Source organism: Myiozetetes cayanensis, unplaced genomic scaffold (genome assembly GCF_022539395.1).
Source record: "Myiozetetes cayanensis isolate MyiCay16 unplaced genomic scaffold, myiCay2020 scf1, whole genome shotgun sequence".
Lineage (NCBI taxonomy): Eukaryota > Metazoa > Chordata > Aves > Passeriformes > Tyrannidae > Myiozetetes > Myiozetetes cayanensis.
The window spans coordinates 35,066,848-35,085,839 of NW_026086604.1; the positions used below are offsets into that span (position 1 = coordinate 35,066,848).

The 18,992-nt window shown below is 39.3% G+C and overlaps 2 protein-coding genes across 3 annotated transcripts in view; one reads left to right on the top strand and one right to left on the bottom strand.

The window, feature by feature from the left end:
- Positions 1–18,992, top strand: part of LOC126647092 (aspartyl/asparaginyl beta-hydroxylase-like) — a 724,697-nt gene that overhangs the window by 396,269 nt on the left and 309,436 nt on the right. The gene's annotated exons all lie outside the window — the stretch shown is intronic.
- NKAIN3 (sodium/potassium transporting ATPase interacting 3) overlaps positions 1–18,992 on the bottom strand; it is a 330,561-nt gene that overhangs the window by 172,248 nt on the left and 139,321 nt on the right. For both annotated transcript variants that reach the window (XM_050329112.1, XM_050329122.1), the window contains exon 2: positions 2,870–3,007. In XM_050329112.1, coding sequence (XP_050185069.1) covers positions 2,870–3,007 — 138 coding nt within the window. The remainder of the gene's footprint in view (positions 1–2,869; positions 3,008–18,992) is intronic.

Here is an 18,992-nt window from a genome sequence, read left to right on the forward strand (position 1 = left end):
CCAGTGAAGTCTTAAGGAAAAGACAATGGATACTAAGCATACTTTTCTTGAAGTAATTGGTTACTTTTCCAGTGAAATTGGATTAGGCTTAATCTAAATCAGAAGCTTCAGCAACCAGAGTACATAAAACCATTACTCAACCTATTACTTCTGCCAAAGACACAGTACCAAATTCTCAGGACACCAACAACTTACATATCCAGGGGCTTTGACATGGCTGAGGGTGCAGCTATGGACTTGGAAGCCCATGAAGCTTCTCAGTTAAAATTTGGTGCCTAATTCACTAGTGAGAGCTTGGGTAGGACTCTATCTGCATTGTGGTTAATATTGAAATTCAGGACCTTTCCGAAGATTTACATTAAACAGACTTTATACTTGAAGTCAGCAATATAAGTTTACTGCTGTAACAAGTGTTTTCAAAGGGTTTCAGAAGGAGGAAGGTAAGCTATGCCCTTCCTTGGGAGAGTTCCATTCAGATTCCCTTTTGCCTTAGTGAAGACAGCCTGGAGCTGGCATTGGTTAAGGTCTTTACTGTCTGTACCACTGACTCTGTCTGGGGCTTCTGTGGACAGAGGGCAAAGTACTGCTGTGGTTGGGACAGCCCTAGGAAGCACACTTTCTGAGGAGCACGTGATGGGTATAGCCTGGTAGATCCTCAGGCTATACCTCAACAAGCACTTTGAGCTGGTGTAACCCTGCACTGCTGTAGAAAGACCCCTTGCACTTCTCTTCTCTTTTCTTTAGCTACTTGTTCCCGTTTTCCCCCAGCATCTCTTCACTTCTGCTAGAACAAGCAAAACGTGTCAGAGAGCTGACCTACACTTAAATTACCACCAGTAAAGAAAACATTTGCTTTTCAGTTGGATCTGTTCTGGTTTGACAGTTTACCAAGGGGTTGAACTGATGCTTGTGCTGGTGAAAATGAAGGAACCGCACAGGGACTGAAGGAGCAGCTGAGCTAAAGGACTATTGCTTATGCTTGAGGAATCAACTGAATTCAGCCTGAGGGCAAGATGCTAGGCAAGATGCTGAACTGACAAGTTTGTAGCTGGCCACAGCTGAGTATTGCAGCTCCTCCTTTCCCCTCCACCTCCACACGGCCATTCACGACCATGCAGTCCCAATCCCTCCGTTATGTTGGCCCTGGCAACCATTGGGAACCTCGCAGACTGGGTTCAGCTCATCAGTTTAGTGAAAAACTCTCCCACTTTTTACTAGGTTGGTTTTCTGATAGCTTAGGAGTGGAAGTGGCTTAATGAAGGATCCAGTTAATTGCTGTCAGAATTGGTGGGGAAGATATGGAAAAGTATTCAGCCAAGGAAAAGAACACTTGGAACAGGGAGAAATGCAAGCCACCTACTTCTGCTGGTGTTGAGCTGTGAGGCTAGTTCTAGACACCTTGTGTACCTTCACTCTTCAGACTTCAGGATTTGACTCAAACTACTACTACTTCACTGGGAACATTGTGTTAGTAAAAGATAGAAACTGCTCTAAAGCCTTGATCTTCCCAAATAATGAGCATTTGCACCTACTGTAGCTTGAGCTCTTAAATATATGTTTAAAGATTAATCAGAACACAAGTTCAGTTAAATCTGAGAAAAAAGTGTTTTGCTGATAATGAGTTTCTTTCTTTAATTATGAGTTTGCTTAAAAAACCCCCACACTTTAATATAGCCTAAAATGTTCATCTATATTGGAAAAGATATAGAAACAGTCAACATCTGTTGCATTTCATTTGGGAATTAAAGCAGAGCTCGTGTTACTGAACAGCAGTGCTGATCCTGAGGGGTAAGGAATTTTGTAATGTTATACTTTAGACGCATCTCTTACTTAATTTTACAGATGTTTACCCTCACTTGCTTCTTATGCATAAAATGGAGAGCATGAAGCATCAATATGTGGATGCCCAGTTCTCCAACCATAGTTAGAATCTGCTTGTAAGCTTAGCTAATGTGAGTACAACCTTGGGGGCAGTTTTTGTTTACTTTCCCTTTTAAGACATGACAAAGAATTACAATATTCCAGGCTTAATTAGAAAAGATGAAACTTTTTAAGTATTTGTTCAATCAGTTTTCCCCAGTAGACATTTATTTCATTCTTTTCTGAGGAAAAAGAAAGATAACTTCAGCCTTTTAAAATCCATAACTGACAACACAACCGAGATGTTCCAGACACAAGTAATGCCAGGTAAGGCATAATATTTATCCATTCAAGAGAGTGTGGGGGAGGAACAGGGATATTTTTTTTGTTGGCCGTTTTCTTCATGGCTTTGAAAATTCATTTTATTCCTGCTATGTTGAGAACATGGGAAAAACCACTGTGAAGCTCCAAGTTACAAGCATCAGAGACAATTAACAATAATTAAGGGTCAAGACCATAAATACGGGTCTTGACAAAATCACATGTAAGTGAGAAGGAGATTTCTTTGCAACCTATGGTTCGCAGGACCAAAGAAATTTCTACCATCCTTGCTTCTCCCTGTTAAAGAGTTGTAGCTAAATATAACTTGGCCATTACAAATATTTTTTGGTTGATTTGATTGATTTGATTGATTCCACTTGTCTATTGAAGAAATAACCACAATTTGTATTTGATTTCTTCATTTATGCATATTCTACTTGGCTTGTATCATAGTTATAATTTTGACAGCATTTTCTCCAGGTTTCCTATTCTTGATGACTTCTAAAATCTCAGAAAAGCCCATCAGTAGTCCTAAATTTGCAAAAAGACATGGAGACCTCTACAGTTTTTACAGAAATACCATCTGGTGTTTTGACACCAAGAAAATTCTGTTTTGTAATATGACAGGTTTTAAAACCAATTGCCAAAAAAAAAAAAAAAAAAAAAAAAGATAATAAATGAGACTTACCACGACTATATACCGAGGCCTAAACTGGATGGTTCCAAACAAACCCAAAATGACAACTATTATTTGCAGGAAATTGCCAAGGATAGGAGCCCATTGGAAACCAAGGAAGTCAAAGATCTGTCTCTCTAATGCTGCCAGCTGTAAGAAAACACATAAACAGAACATCCGCTTTTTAATTATGGGTGAGACAGAACACTTGACATTTTCTTTTTTGCACCAGACTTCACCAGAGAACAGTATAGCAAAATTCTGAAACTATGGTTCCTGTCTGTAGCCTTTGTCAGCATCATCAGGACACTGATATCTGAAGATAGCTACTAGTCAACATACAGTTCTTCTAATAAAAAAGCACTTTGAAAAAACTTTTAGAAAATATTTTTAAAACCACATATAATACAAAAATACCTCTACAAATCAAATGCAGACAAGTTTTATTTTATTCTTGTATTCTGGAAACTCCAAGGCTTGACAAATTTCATTTAATTAAAAATTTGTCTTAAACAGAAGCTCACCTGGTTGGAGCAAAACTATGCAAACCTTGCTGTTGTTACTGAAATATCACCATGCTCCTTTTCTTCTCCACATCTTTGTTGAAATTTAGTTTCAACTAGACTTGACTGCAAGTTCCTCAATCTATTCCTAAAGGCCCAAAAAAGCAGAGCAGGCTCATAAGAGTCCCAGATGTGGTACCGGGTATGATCCCAGGAGTTCCTAAATGCAGGAATTAGGGAAGACTGCTGCAATCTCACTACCTGAGGCACAGACATAGATTCAGGGAGTGAAAGGTTGTAGAAAATGTTGAAAGACCTCAGACCAAGCTGGTTTAAAACCAACAGCCAAGTGAGCTATCTGTGCTCTACCAAAAGCTGGTAGTTACTTTGGGCAACTTATAGATCAGAAAGAAATAGTGGCAGCCTAATAGCTCTCTTCCCACTGTCCCCATGGCATTTTGGATTTGGATTTAGATGGCTGGGGAAAAGGAGGAAGCTATGAAACATCAACCTTCATCCTTGCATCAGCATGTGGTTCTTAGGTAATTCTGCATTTCTAAACATTAGACAAAAAAGGGAGAAAAAAGCCAGACAATTTTTTTTCTGCAAACACATTTGCTACTCATTTTTGACAATCCAGTCTGTTGTTCCAAATATACAAAATCAACTTTCTCAGCAGCACATTAGTTGAAGTCTAAACTTGGTTCAATATTTTTGCAGCTGTAGCAAGATATTCATAAGCAACTAAAAAGACTCCTACAGAGAAATAACTGAGTTTCTGTGCTTGCTAGAATTTATTAGCATCTAGTTGATTTTACTACATTGTTACAAACCCTAAAATTTACCAAAATATGCACTTAAAATATTTATAACTCAGACAGATGGAGTAAGCATGGCTCTATGAATACCAACCAAAGTATTATCATATGTGGGTATTTTACATAAACCATTTCATTTTACACATAATGATCAGATTCAATCTTTACCTGCAAAATGGGGCTAGGTGTCACTGAGAGTAGAATTCATCTTTTCTGTACAAAAATCCTCCCTTAACCATATTTGAAAACCATTTTCTCTCTGCTGAGGTTAATAAATATGATAAATCTAAACAATGAAATGAACAAAAGTGAATCATCAAGTCGGTGCAGCTGCTCTGCAATCAGTGAAGTGACTTTTATCAGCTAAACAGCTGGCCCAGTATACATAAATGAAAGATTATCATGCAGCAGACAATGTTAATGTGATATTATCCTCTTGGACACATAAGATGTTCCTATCTTTACAGAAATTCTTATCCTTTTTGTCATAGGTAAGGGAGAATCTCAGATGGAACACCACACAAAAATGTCAGGTGAATGTCTTCACCTTGTAGTAGACTCATGACCATCACAATAATGGTCTAGTTGGGACTTCACAAGGGACAGCTCAGAACCATTTGCTTTTCCTGCCACTCTCTACTGAGCTCTCTCAGATGGCCCCACATTTGGGAATAACCTTGCCTGTAACTTCCCTAAACCACAGGATGGTACAAGGGTGCCCCAAATCCCATGTATTTATTAATTTAGTTAATTAGTTATTTACCAAGATGGTAAATAAAGAGTTTTGAAAGCTCTTTGGCACAGGTAGAACTTATAGTTTATGGTCTAACAACAACATACCAAGAGTCCTGTCCTGTATCACATAGGAAGACATTTATGACATCTATGACCAGAGCCAGAGCCTTTTTCATTCCTACCACTACAGACCACCAATTTTCAGAGACAATGTATCTTCATCGTGGAGCCCTGACTTTGCCTAGTGAGCTGAGGATGGAGCTGTCAAATCAGACTAGAATTTGCTTACCAGCCACCTCTGCCCTGCCATTCATTGAAACTCCCCTTTAGCCTAGGTCTTCACCTGCACCAGTAAACTGTGTCCCATCACACTCCCAGCACTGAAGCCAGCTGGCTTAGGACTGCCTCCATTAAAGCATCCTTGGCTCTGAAACAGGGCAGATGTGTGCAAACAACATACCCACTACTCCAAATGATCCCTGGCTATGGGTGAACTGTCTGGGAAGACCACTGGTCACAATAAGCCTGGTTAACCTGATAGAAAACTCTGATGGCTCGCTAGCACCCGTGATGCTACTGCCTGGCTTCTTTCCCAGGCCCATATGAATGTGCTGGTGTAGGGAGCATAGGGTTTGCCCAGAGTGGGTATTCAGAAGATTCACTTCAAACAGGTGGTTCACTGCAAGAGATGAATGCCCTTAGGCATTTTATGTAGCACTGAAACACCTAGAGCTATCTGAAAGACAAAAGCCTGAAGCACAAATATGAATACTGCAGCACAGGTATGAATGAAGCTATTTAGTATGTGTCCCTTCTTAAACTGGCCCTTCAGAGAAATTTTCAGATCCGTGTAGATCAGCACCTTAAATGCCTAAAAGACACAGTACCACAACATAAACAAACACAACCACTGCACTTTGCCAGCAGACCCATGTTAAAAGGCTTATTATTCAGTTCATGTCTATACTGTATCAGACACCATTTGCCTTCATGTGCACCTCCTTGATATCTGCCAATCAAGTTCTGAATAAATCCAGCAGGCAAATTAGGGCTCCCACAAAATAGTACAGTGGCCATAGTATTTCCCAAAGTTGATAGTACACATCTATATATCCACCATAGATACAGTTACACATTCAAAAATAATTAGTATTTCCATGGTTTATTCTGGTAAAGACATCCACCACAACCACAGAGAAATAAGGTTCAATTTCCTCTCCTGCTGCCTACTGAGGTATTTATTCCTCTCCTTCCACTTCCTATCCATTAGGATACCAATAGAGAGAGCTTCTCCTTGAAGCTGTGTCACAGGCAGAAAACAAGAATTTGCATTTAGTGAGTCAAAAAGAGAGCACAAGCAGAAACCTGAGTCTGCTGTCTATTGCTTATGGCACTTATCCAGAATTGGGAGAGCTGCTTGTGTTTCTTGCCTGCAGGGCTCGCTCTTTATTTTTATATACAGTGACAGCATGAAATCAATGAAGGAGCCCTGGAAGCAGGATGCCAAACATACAGTAGCATTCCTTCCCCACTAACAAGTGCTCTCACTATCTGGCTATGCAGTGAGACCTTCCTGCATAGCTAAGGCTCATTTATTTTGCTCTTGTCGCCAACACAGAGTAATTTGTCTCATCCCTAAAGCCCACAGAATACATTAGCAGGGGCTGAGGGGAGAGAGGGGCTGAAATATAAAGAAAATAAAGAGGTGGGAGGCATGTCTATCCTGCTCAAATTGCTACTTTCTTCTAAATTATAACACCTTCTTGCAGGCAGTACAGGTAGAAGTAAAAAAACCTTATAATTCACGATCATGGCAGAGGAAACACATTAAGTTCTGTATTCTTTATACCATGAGCAATATGCACTGAATAGAGAAAACATCTGAGTACTTCTGTTCTTATGTCTGATATTTCACCAAGCAGAGTCCCCAAGCAGCAGTGAAGGCCACAGACTTTTTAGCTCTGTGCAAATAAATAAAAGCAGCCCCTAACAGTCTGTGATTCAGGTAATTCATTGCACAGAACTCATGAGAATAAAGGGAAGGAAACAGGTAGCTGTGCACAATTACAGGCTCATTTTACACACATATGAAAAGCCAGTACTATCTCTGTTTGCACAAAGTCTCAGTAGCCAGCATTGGCCACCAGACTAACCTATGCCACATGGTGCAGTTGGAAAGCAGCAGACACTGTGACAGATGGTTTCACTTGAAGTTATGTGCATGTGAGTACATCGAGATGTTTCACCAAAAACATTTTGATGATTAAGAAGCTGTTTTTCTCAAAGAGAAATTTTTCCACATGAATTTCTGCTTTCATCACCATTTTCAGATTCTTCTGAAAACAGCCAAAAAAACCCGAAACCCTGAAGGCAAAGCGGAGGTTGCCAAAATTATCTGGCTCAACTTCTCCCATTGCTAGAAGATAGATATCAACTTAGAAGGGCAGAGGAGCCTAAGGCTGAAGAAAGGGGGTGTGACTGAGGTCCTCTGGGGATTTACTGTCATACCACTTATCTAACAACTTGGGAGAGGTTGGCACCTCTACTACTCATGATAAGTAAGACAACAAAGTTTGGGAGTGTCCACAATAAATTGCTGTTTGATACTTTTTTTAATGATTACCAAAGAAGTAGAATGAAAACCCAAAAGAGGAGACTTTGGTTTGGGCAACTTAAATACTGGTTTCCAGTTGAGTAAAAAATTTTCATGAGAACTTATAAAAATCTATCAAGGATGATAGGAAATAACATTTCCTTACCATAACAACACTTGGAAAAGGAGACATGATATTTCTTGCTACTGCTGGCAAGGGAGTGCTTTGTTATTTAGTCATCATGATCACCGACAACCTTGCAATGTAAAGTGCAACTCCGGAGATTACGACTAGAAGTAAAACGCTCTAGTGGGGCTTAATGAAGATATGCCACACCTGTCTTGTTCTTTTACCTCTTTATTTTGCTAAGTCTTTCAAACATTCCCCATTTCCCACTTCCTCCAGAGTGCAAGGAGAAAGTACTACGCTGCAAGACAGGACTCCACTAAAGTAACTCAGGTTGAACTTTCTCTCATGGCCATGGCCAGGCCCTCTTGCGTTAAGAGCAGCAAAGAGTTCAGATGAACTAATCTGTCAGAATTTTGATCTTTTCCACCTAGATGGATCAACCAGATGTACAGCACATTTGGAACATCCTGAACAGAAGAAATAGGGCAAACTATAATCTTAATGACCCATATGCAGCTTATAGTAAAGGAATAACAAAATAAAAGGCAGCAATCGGCAATGCTGCATAGGATCTACAGAAACAAATCACCGAGACAGTCCTAGTCAACAGAGAGATCAAAAAACGTTTTTGAAAGCAGGCTTCAACAAGCATGCCCTATGGAGCAAACCCCTTCTTTAAATGCTCATGTTGTATTATACTTCAAAATACATATCAGAAGCTGTCTGAGTGAGGAGACACCACAGCAGAGTTACAAAGTCAACTTTTCAAAATAAGTGTTAAAACTCAATTTTCTCTTCTGTCAGAAACATCAGAGGTAACAGTCATTTTTATATTTTAATGGAAAAGCTTTTATAAATGACGTGTTATTTTGAGATTAATAAATAGATATACATCCCTAACAGAAGAAGTCACTGGATCAAGACAAGGAGTGTTCATATGTAAAAGATCATTTCATACAAGAAAAAAACTAAAAGTGGCTTGATATAAACAGAAGAACAAAAGGTTAATGATATAACTGCAAATTTGGTACCCCATAAATTACTAAATTTACAAAGCTGGGAAGTATAATTTACTCTGCATTTGACATTAAAAAGTTGCTTCAATCTGTCATGTAAAACAATCCCTAGATATTATAACAACTAGAGAAGTATTCACACCAAATCTAACAAACTTGTATTCAAGAAATCTAACAAAAATCATAAAATTAAATACCTATTAACTGCACAGCTGTAAAACTATATAGCTTTGAAACCTTTTTTTTTGAAATAAAAATAATTTAAAAAGCTAGGGGAAAAAAAAGAGAAAAATTATTATGACTCCCAAGATGGACATTGTTCCTGTTTCAAATGGACTCATCTTTAAAAAATGAAAATAGCATTAAAAAAAAAAAAAAAAAAGTGAATCAAAAAATTACAGTCCAGAGCATTCATTTTCTAAATTGAAGTCAAGAATTTGAAACATTTGAATTATTCCTCTAAGACTCGGAGTTGGTCAATGATGTTAATAATTATCACAGGAAAAGTTCCAGGATACAGAGCATCATCCATACTAACTGCTGCATCTAAGAATAAAAGATGTTTTCTCCAAAATTCTCAGCTTCATCTTGTGGTCATAAATTTAACCTATGGCTTTGGGAAGAGTTTCCTGGACATGACGAATCTCTGAGGAGTGTTGTTCCTTTTACTATTACGACTAGTTCCAATGTGCTGTGCTGCATTACAGACATTTCAGCCCAGTTTGGCAGATGCAACTGTCAAAAACTCAACTTGTTCCCAAGCCTCTTCCCGGAAAACCCACCTGGAGCTTTAAGTCCCCTCTGCTCTGAAGCCCCAGGATACCCTTGCTAAGCTCAGCAGTGCACTCACCTTTCCCTCACAACCTATCCCTCACAACCTATCCCTCTATCCCATCCCATCCCATCCCATCCCTCCTCTCCTTCTTACTTTCTTTCCTTTTTTCTTCCTTCATTTTTGCCCACATTGGTGCATGCTCCCAAAAAGCTACACACCAACATAAGGAAGAGGGAAATGGTGGGGCATGAGAGGAGCAGTGGGAGCCTCTTACAGCACTTTGTAGCCAGAACACTCAGCTGACATAGAGAAGACCTTGGATCAAGATGATTTTTAGCACTAGTCACATTTGACTTAGTCTGTCTTCACATTCCAGCACCCTTAGGCATATATTTGGCTTTTTCTTGACAGATGCTCCACTGAGAAAACATTTTTGTAAAACCTTGGGGCAAATGCTCGATGTTCACATCATACTTTTATATTATTTTGGAGAATACTCACTTTTTAATTTAAGGGGAAAAGACATCAAAAAGCTTCCAAACTGCTGGATAAAACCCCAGCATTGGAGAATGAAGATTGACTTACCACATGCTACAATCCAGGAATTCTAATAGAAGACTAACATATGATGAAAGAAGAAGGTTAAAATAAATAAGTAAATAAATAAGTTGCATCAAAGCCCAACTGTTAATGCATAAACTGCTTTTTATACAGATTTTATACTCTTGCTGTGATATCAGAATTTTACTGACAAGCTTGACTTCAGTAAAAAGGAAGATAAGAATAACATGAGAGAAATGCCAGGTTTTCAAAGTAGGGGAGAACTTTTACTTCTGAAGTGGAAGGGTGGTGTCAGATGATCACCCTTGGTGGAAGAACCTGTTCCTCAGCTAAAGATCACAGCCTCATCTGTAACTTACCATCTTTCAATAGAGTTTCATAACCAAAGATGAGTGTAGTCTGTACCATAATGAAACGTTAAAAATTGACATAAATATCTTCTTTATATCTTTGGTGACAGTTAAAGCAATCATCTGACTGGAGAGAAAACTCCCATAGATTTTTAATGATCTGAATTCACTTGTCTAGGTGAAATACTAGCTTTTGGGTGATTTTGGGTGGTAATCCCATATAGCAGCTCACTAAATACATTTATAAGATTATGTGTCATGGAAGTTATTGAATGTCAAGGAAGATTCTGAGTAAATCATTAATATTTATAGTAAGTTCAGTTTAATGGAGCAAAAGAGAAACTGTTAGCTTTCTGACAAGTAATTGTCAAAGAAGAAAAAAACCCTGATGATCTAATATCAAAAGTGCCTTTGCAGTGTTGGTCAGATAGGTAATGGACTGTCACCTGAGTAACTTCAAATAAAATATAAAGAGAATGAAATATATATGCTGAAAGTACTCGATAAAAGAGTACTAGCCAAGATTAGTGAAAACCAAAGCATGGAAACAAAGAAAGAAAGGCAGGTTCAATAAGAAACATCTCCTCTTTTTAAGAGAGTCTGTGCTGCTTTTCAACAATGAATGTTACTCTTATTCAACAGTTCAACTCATATGGAAAATACTCAGAATTAAGTAAAGGTCTTTCTACCATTCTGGTAAGTGCTTTGGTGAATAGGTTCATTGGAGTGTGATGGTAGCAGTAGCATATAATATTGCTGCAGATGTGGTATTTTAGCAAAAGAATAGATGCTTTTCTGAGGAAAAAAAAAGTGTCAGCCATCAATATTTTATGAATAGTTTTTTGATAACTGTTTAAGAAAAAAGGTAGGTAAGCAGTGAGGAGTATGTGTTCAATTATTTTTGGAGGCCAATACACTGTTCTAATATCTCAGAACCAGAAGACCCCACTAAACTAATGGCAAAGAAATTGAACTCATCAGAGAATTTGGACCATAGTAAAATAGGGAGAGCTGGTAAATGTCAGATCTTAAAAATCTACAGATGTAGTTATGCAGATGCTGAAAGGGCTCTCTTCTTTAGTGTATTTTCTCCAAATCTTAACAAATATATTTTTTTTTTTATATCACTATTCAACATTATCAAACAAGCACAAAACACGTAATTCTTAAGGAAAAAAATGTGTGTTTTTTTTTTTCTAATTATGTGTACACCACAGCCTGAAGGAGGCTGTGACCTCGTGGGAGGCCCGTGATGGAGCAGGGTCCTGGCAGGGACCTGATGACCCATGGAGAGAAGAGCCCACATTGGAGCAGGCTGTTTTTGAAGGACTGCACCCCAGGGAAAAGTGAGCCATGTTGCAGCAGTTCATGGAGAACTGTTGCCTGTGGGATGGACTCATGCTGGGGGAGTTCACGAGGGGCAGCTGAAGGACTCCTCTCCCTGAGCAGCAGCAGAAACAACCTGTGATGAACTGACCATAATCCCCATTCCTGTCTCCCTGCACTGCTGCGGGGGGAGGGAGGGGTGGGTGGAAGGTGCTTTTTAGGATTTATTTGACTTCTCATTATCCTGCTCTGATTTTGGTAGATTGTTAAATTTGTTAAATTTAATCAATATCCCCACTTCGAGTCTGTTTCACCAGTGATGGTAATCATGAGTGATCTCCGCCAGTCCTTGTCTCAACTCATGAACCCTTCATTATATCTTCTCTCCTCTCTCCAGCTGCAGAGGGGAATGCCAGAGCAGCTTTGGTGGGTGCCTAGCGTTCAGCCAGGGTCAACCCACTACAGATGTCCAGAAAGCTTTTAAATGATGGATTTGATATGACATTGTTACATACTTTCAACAAACTGAGGCCAAGCCTTCAGTTTTGGCCCTGCAAAACTCACGCAAAGTCAAAAGAAGCCATGAATACACCAAGGCTGGAGGACCTGGCTCAGAAAGCCAACAGTAAATTATTTAAGAATCTCATCAGCATGAAAGGAAGAGTCTGTTAATATTTATTCTGCAGGGTCACCTGACTGCAGTGATATAAAAGGTGGCATCAAACAGTCTCACTTCCCAGCACACTACGGGTGCCAGTGTGATATACCCGGGGCTGACGGCTACATCTGTACCAAAGAGACACTATAAAAATGCAGTTACAGTCTATGGGTAGCAACGATAGGGAAGAAGCCAGCTAGTGTAATAAACCCCCTAGTGCCAACTCGTTACAGCACAGTGATTTAAGATTGAATTTCAACCCTCCAATGAAGCTGTAACTGATCCCAAAACTCTAAAGTCAAGCCCCTTGGCTGGTTGACCTATACAGTCCTGCAAACAGCTGGAATGAACATGCTTCTAATGGCATTTAAGACTCCCTTGGATTTTCACGTAAATGCCAGCACACATACAGCAGAAGACAGTGTAAGAGATGGTTATAGGTTAAAGATCTTTAAAGATTTTCATCTTACTATGAATGACAAAGTCCATGTCAAAAGACACTAGAGCAAAGGGAAAAGCAAATTACAATTTGTCTTCTTTGTAATTATATCAAGCTACATAAGCAGTGGCTTTAATCCAAAAGAAAGCTTTCATTTGCCACACCATTATAACCCTTCATATCTTCAAATAGTAAATTCTCAGCATTGTAAAGTTGAGGCTTTTTCATTTATTTGCACATTTGAACACATCCAGTAAATCTATGTATCTTTGCAGGCTTCCTCAATGCTCAGATTTAAGAAGTGGTGGAGTAAAGTACTTACTGACTTAATAGTGAGAAATGAACATGTGTACTACTAATTTGAATTTCCAGGGCAAAGTAGGTAGGCAAGGTAAGGAGGTAACACATGATGCTAGCACTTGATAACCATGAAGCTGACAGAGCTAGATCCCTCCTAATCCCTGATGATTATGGTATCCAGCCAAAGAGAAGAAAGGAAGGAAAGGAAGGAAGAGGGGAAGGAAGGGGAGGGAAGGGGAAGGGAAGGAAGGGAAGGGGAAGGGAAGGGAAGGAAGGGGAAGGAAGGGAAGGGAAGGGGAAGAGGAGAGGGAGGGAGGAAGGAGGGGAAGGAGGAAGGGAGGGAAGAGGAAGGGGAGAGGAAGGAAGGAAGGGAAGGAAGGGAAGGGAGGGAAGGGAGAGGGAAGGAAGGAAGGGAGAGGAAGGAAGGGAAGGGAAGGGGAAGGGAAGGGAAGGAAGGGAAGGGAAGGAAGGGAAGGAAGGGGAAAGGGAAAGGAGAGAGGAAGGAGGAAGAGGAAAGGAAGGGAAAGGAAGGGAAGAGAAGGGAAGAGGAAGGAAGGAAGAAGGAAAGGAAGGAAGGGAAGGAGAGGGAAAGGAAGGGAAGAGAGAGGAAGGGAAGGAAGGAAAGGAAGAGAGAGAAAGGAAGGAAGGAAAGAGGAAAGGAAAGGAAGAGGAAAGGAGAAAGGAAGGAAGGAAAGGAAAGGAAGGAAAGGAAAGGAAAGGAAAGGAAAGGAAAGGAAAGGAAAGGAAAGGAAAGGAAAGGAAAGGAAAGGAAAGGAAAGGAAAGGAAAGGAAAGGAAGAAAATGCTAGACCATTTGCTGCAGGATCTGTACCCAACCCATTGCCATCATGAAGAGACAGACTGTGAGAGAAGAGAGGCTGAGACAGGTACCCAGACTGCCAGGTGTGAGACAAATTGAAATCCCTATAAGGTAAAGAGGTAAAACAATATTTAGAGCCTCTAGGAGGCGAATGGCATGCTCCTTGTGGCCAAAGAACAACCACATACTCTTATGAAGTACATATCTTTTATGACTTCAAAGCCCTATAAACCCCTGCTGGCTCCAAATGCAGGGTTAGAAGATAGAAACTAAACCAGATGGAGCTCTCCTTCTGTGACTAAGGAAGATACACATTATGAGTTCATAAGGACCTGGACAGGTTGGACATTTAGTTCAAGGTCCAAGTTTAACAAACTGGAATTGTTTGATATTAGTTTTGGCATGAAACATCAAACAGCTCAAAATGATTAATGCCAGATCTTGCAAAACATAAGGTTTCCCACAGGATGGTGCATCTTCTATTAGAGTTTAGTTTGTGGTTCCAAAGAGGCAATGTATCTTCAATCACCAACTCTCTTCACACAAAACAAAGTATTAACCCAAGGCAGCCAAGTAATAAAAATCATGTGCTGGCTGTTACCCCTAATGTGAGGCACAGCACAGAGCCTATTTCCACAGCAGGGAGGAGTTCAGATGTCTGTCTAGATAACTTTTCCATTTTTTTCCCCAGAAAACTTCTCTCCAGTGCCTCTTTCGAGTGCCAGCTATGCAAAAATAGAACAAGAGACTGCATCTGCTTAGATTCCACAGATGCACAAGAGAAAAAAAAGCAGTTTAGCACCACCTTGGAAGTCTGATGACATGTCTAAATAGGCCCCTGCATTGCAGTTCATTCACTTGTTATCAAATGCCAATTTCAAGCACACTAGAAACAATCGCGGATTCTTTGGCGCCGTCATTGCAGTGATAAGATTGTATTGATGTTGCCATTGCATTGACGAGAAAACTCTCCAATACTGGATCATTCCATGTTGTCACATAAAATACAGAAAAATCCCTCTCGGTTTACAGCATAGCAACAATATCCCTCCACCTCCTGAGTTGTTTGGCCAAGAAGAAGGGTTGTGGTGAAGACAGAGAATGCATTTGCTACATTTGCTACTTCCACATGTTGCAAACACTGATTTTTTTTTTTTTTATGAGATGAAAATATATTTAGTGAGTATCAAATTGTTCTGAGTCTCTTCCATGGTCTTCTTTACTGTTGTGTCTTTTTTCTCCCTTCAGAGCTGTGGCTCATCCCGCCAAGCAGCGCAGCTCACTCCTTTGAAACAAGAGAGGTGAGGCTGTTCATAATGTTGTAACTGAGACAGTCAATTTACACTGTTGGGAAGAAGGTAAACTGAAGTACCTGAACCAACTGAACCTAAATCAGCAACATCTAGAGCAGGTGTTCAAGACCATTACTGAAAAATAATAAAGACAAAGCTGCTCTTCATTCTTTCTTCCGTATAATGAAGAACTTTGAATGCTTCTAGCAGTTCTGTTTGCTGTGTGCTGAAATCCTGCAAACTCACAAAACATAATACAGGATCTGGACTGACACATACCAGGTTTAATCTTGTAATTCCTCCAGATCCAGGTAATTGCCTGGACGTATCTCAACAATGTTTATATGTGGAATGCCCTTTGCACAAAATATTTTTTTCCTCTTTCAAGTACCACAGTTCAGTATCAAATATATCATCATGCACCCCAGACACATATACAGCATCCCCTGAGCATCCTCTTGCCAGTTACTATTAAAAAAAAAAGTAGGGCAACTGTTGTATTTTATTTTCTTTTTCTAACATCTTTCACTAAGGGAAAGAAAATGATAGGACTGCAATAGCAGCATGACAAATTATTTTGACCTTGTGCTATCTAAAGTAATTCATCAACAAAATTCATTGTGTGACTAACTCCCAGTAGGAGGCTATATGGGTATTTATGTCTCATTTAGACATATAAGAATATTTTGATTTAAAATAATGGAAAGTCTGAGGTTATTCTCAAACAAAGAAGAAGATAACTGTAGTTAGAGGTGGGTAAGAACATAGCAATATCTTGCTTTAAATCTCTCTCTTACATGTATGCTAATATCTGGCCATTCTCTTGTAGAAATAAACCCCCAATTGGACATTATTTTCTGTGATTTTGTAGCCTCCTCACACAGAATGGAGAATGGAATTCTCATAGTAGATATATACACATATATATAACTACATGTATGGTTTACTAGAAAGTTGTCAACAGAAGCAATTGTTCTGGAAAATAATTGTTATAGAGCTACAGGGGAATAAAAGATGTCTTTTGGATCATCTAAGCCAGTTCCCCAATACCAAAATCAACTCCACTCTCAATTTCTTTTAAGAATTGTTTATGTTCTACTTAGACTGGCTTGGTCCCTCTACCCTTTCTCAGATGCCGCTCCAAAACATCAACATTCAAAGAGTACTTGCTTCACCTTTAATTCATCTGTCCTGAACATGGTGGCCAGAATTCTTCTAGATGTGCAGACAAACTCCCCTACGTTCCTTTTCCAGTGGAAATACCTATTCACATTTCAAATCAAATAAAAACATTTTGACTTCTACTTGGCACTAACTGGTAATTAATAGTTCAGAAGAGAGAGGGATGAATTATGATCTGAATATAAAACAAGTATTTAGGGATGATATCTTTCAGGGTCATTTTGAAACTCTAAGGTATAAATACAGAAGTGCAGAAATTCTTTGTGTGTGATATATTTTGAACTCTTTCATAAAATAAGTGAACAAATTCTTTAATCCTAACTTTTCACTCTGATTTTAACAGAACTTAATTCATCTCTCAGTGGTTTACTTCCATTTGTCTTATTATTTCCATTTAATCCTCCAGATTCTGTTTTTTCCCCATAGCAGTTGACCTGCAGTGTTTTAAAAAAGTTTATCTAGCCTTGTCCTTGCAAACCATAGAAGCAGTAATTATCTCTCTTTACCTTCACAATTCCTGCCACTCTCCACTAGCCCCACTGCTGGTATTTCAGTATGCACAACAAAAAGATGATAGCTAGTGATATTCAGTGGAGCTCTTCATTTATCTCAGCGGTGTTCCCTCTATTTATCCCGATCAGTCAAACCTTTTCCAGCAGCTCTTTTGTCCATTCCTAAGCACAGCCAAGACATACCCATACTTGTCAATTGTCTCTCAAAAGGCTTGGAACAGAACAAACAAGTTAAGGAAAGCAGGGGGTCTACCAGAATGTCACAAAAGACACCAACGCTGTTCAAAGGCTAGAGGTAATTATCCCTAATTATCTAGAGATGCTCAGCAAGACTAGACAGGCAAAAGGGAAGACAGAGACTGATTTGAAGTCATGGAGTATGATAGAATTCCCATGGTACAAGATTTCTCCTTTGGATTTCAGAGTACTGATCCCAAAGATTTGCAAAATTCCCCAAACGTTTGTCAGTTTGTGTTAACGGTACATGTGTAATGTTCCCATACAACTGAGGTAAGAGCACAAGAGACAATTTGTTTTGAAGTATCACACCTCTCTGCTGTGCTTTTCTGAGCTGTAGCACAATAATGTATCATCCAGACAATCCGGACTGCACAGGCTGCATATGGATAACAAAAATGTCGGAGCTAGTGTTCTGTTCAAGATAGACCTCAGCCTGTTTCAGACATAATCCTTACAGTAACTGATGCTGTGCAAGTACTTCCTGGCTATCATCCAAAACTGTGCAAACTGCCCCACAGGAAACATCAAGAGATCGGATAGTTTTACAAAGAGCAATGTTTAAGTTAATGCATAGGTCCTACTTGAGTGCTTGTAGAGCAAAAACGTTTCATGGAATGGTTAAGGGTAGAAGGGACTTGAGGAGGTCACCTGGTCTAATCTCCCTGCTCAAGCAAGGCCACCTAGAGCCATTTCCATAGGACCATTGAAAATCTCCCAGGATGGAGACTCCTCTTTGGGCAACCTGTGTCAGTGTTTGGTCACCCTCACAGTAAAAGTGTTTCCTTTTCCAGTGCCTTTCAGTATATAATTTCTAGTGAATTCAGCAGATGTGCTATGAAAATATTTTCTTTGAGAAAAAACAAGAAACTCAGCATGTTTCTGTCTTCAAAACAGAATCAGGATCAAATTTATGAACTTGAGCAAATTAGTTTTCTTAAGGAGGACAAAAGGAGACAGTAATAAGTAAGAAGTTAGGACAAAATTAGAGTAAAGGCCCTGGAAAATCTGAGGGCAGTCCTACCAGCATCAGAACCTGTAACCCTTGATCTCAGCAGTAATCCCAATGGGGACAATGGGGTTGTTCAGGCTTGTATGAGCTACACGATGATATAAATGAATGAAGGGTAACTGTGCTAAATGACAGAACTGTCAAAAGTCACCCTTGGCTCTATGAGATAAGGGAAGATCTTTATTAAGTGACTGGAATTTCACAGCATTATGCAATTTCCTCTATTAAATCATGATGTTAACTTAAGCAAATTTAAGCAAAATGGAAGTCAGATGAATCAGAACCTGACTAGAGATACTTGCAGTAAAAAAAAATTTAGTACCAACCAATCAATTGATCAGTGAGTTGAACATAAAATAAAGATCAAAAAATAAATGGACCTCAAGTATCTGTAGAGGAAGGCAGTACTGCTGGCTCCGTGGTTGAAAAAAATTACACTTGGGAATCAGAAATCTCCAGCATTTGCTGCCAGAACTATTGGGATTACAGGCCACAGTGAGACTTTTGGAAGATATCATCTAGAGAAATTTCTTATAGAACTATTGAAGGTCATACTAACAGCACATGCAGTTAGAACACTGCAATGCCACTCATGATGCTGGAAAGTCTATCTCTACCAAATTTGACTTTACAAAATTCTATCTACTTCAAGACTTCCAAGAAGTAGTACTATTTATATGATGGTAGATTTTTATCTACTTTTTCCCTGTAGAAGTAGGGTTGTGGTCTTGAAATTTCAGTAGTGTGACATACTTTCATGATTCAGCCCCCCCACCCAAAAAAATAAAAAAAGGGGGGGGAAAGTAATCAGAGTATTCCAAACTCTTACTTGAGCACAAATATTACCAAAAGTGAGAAATTATTGTGACCAAAACTA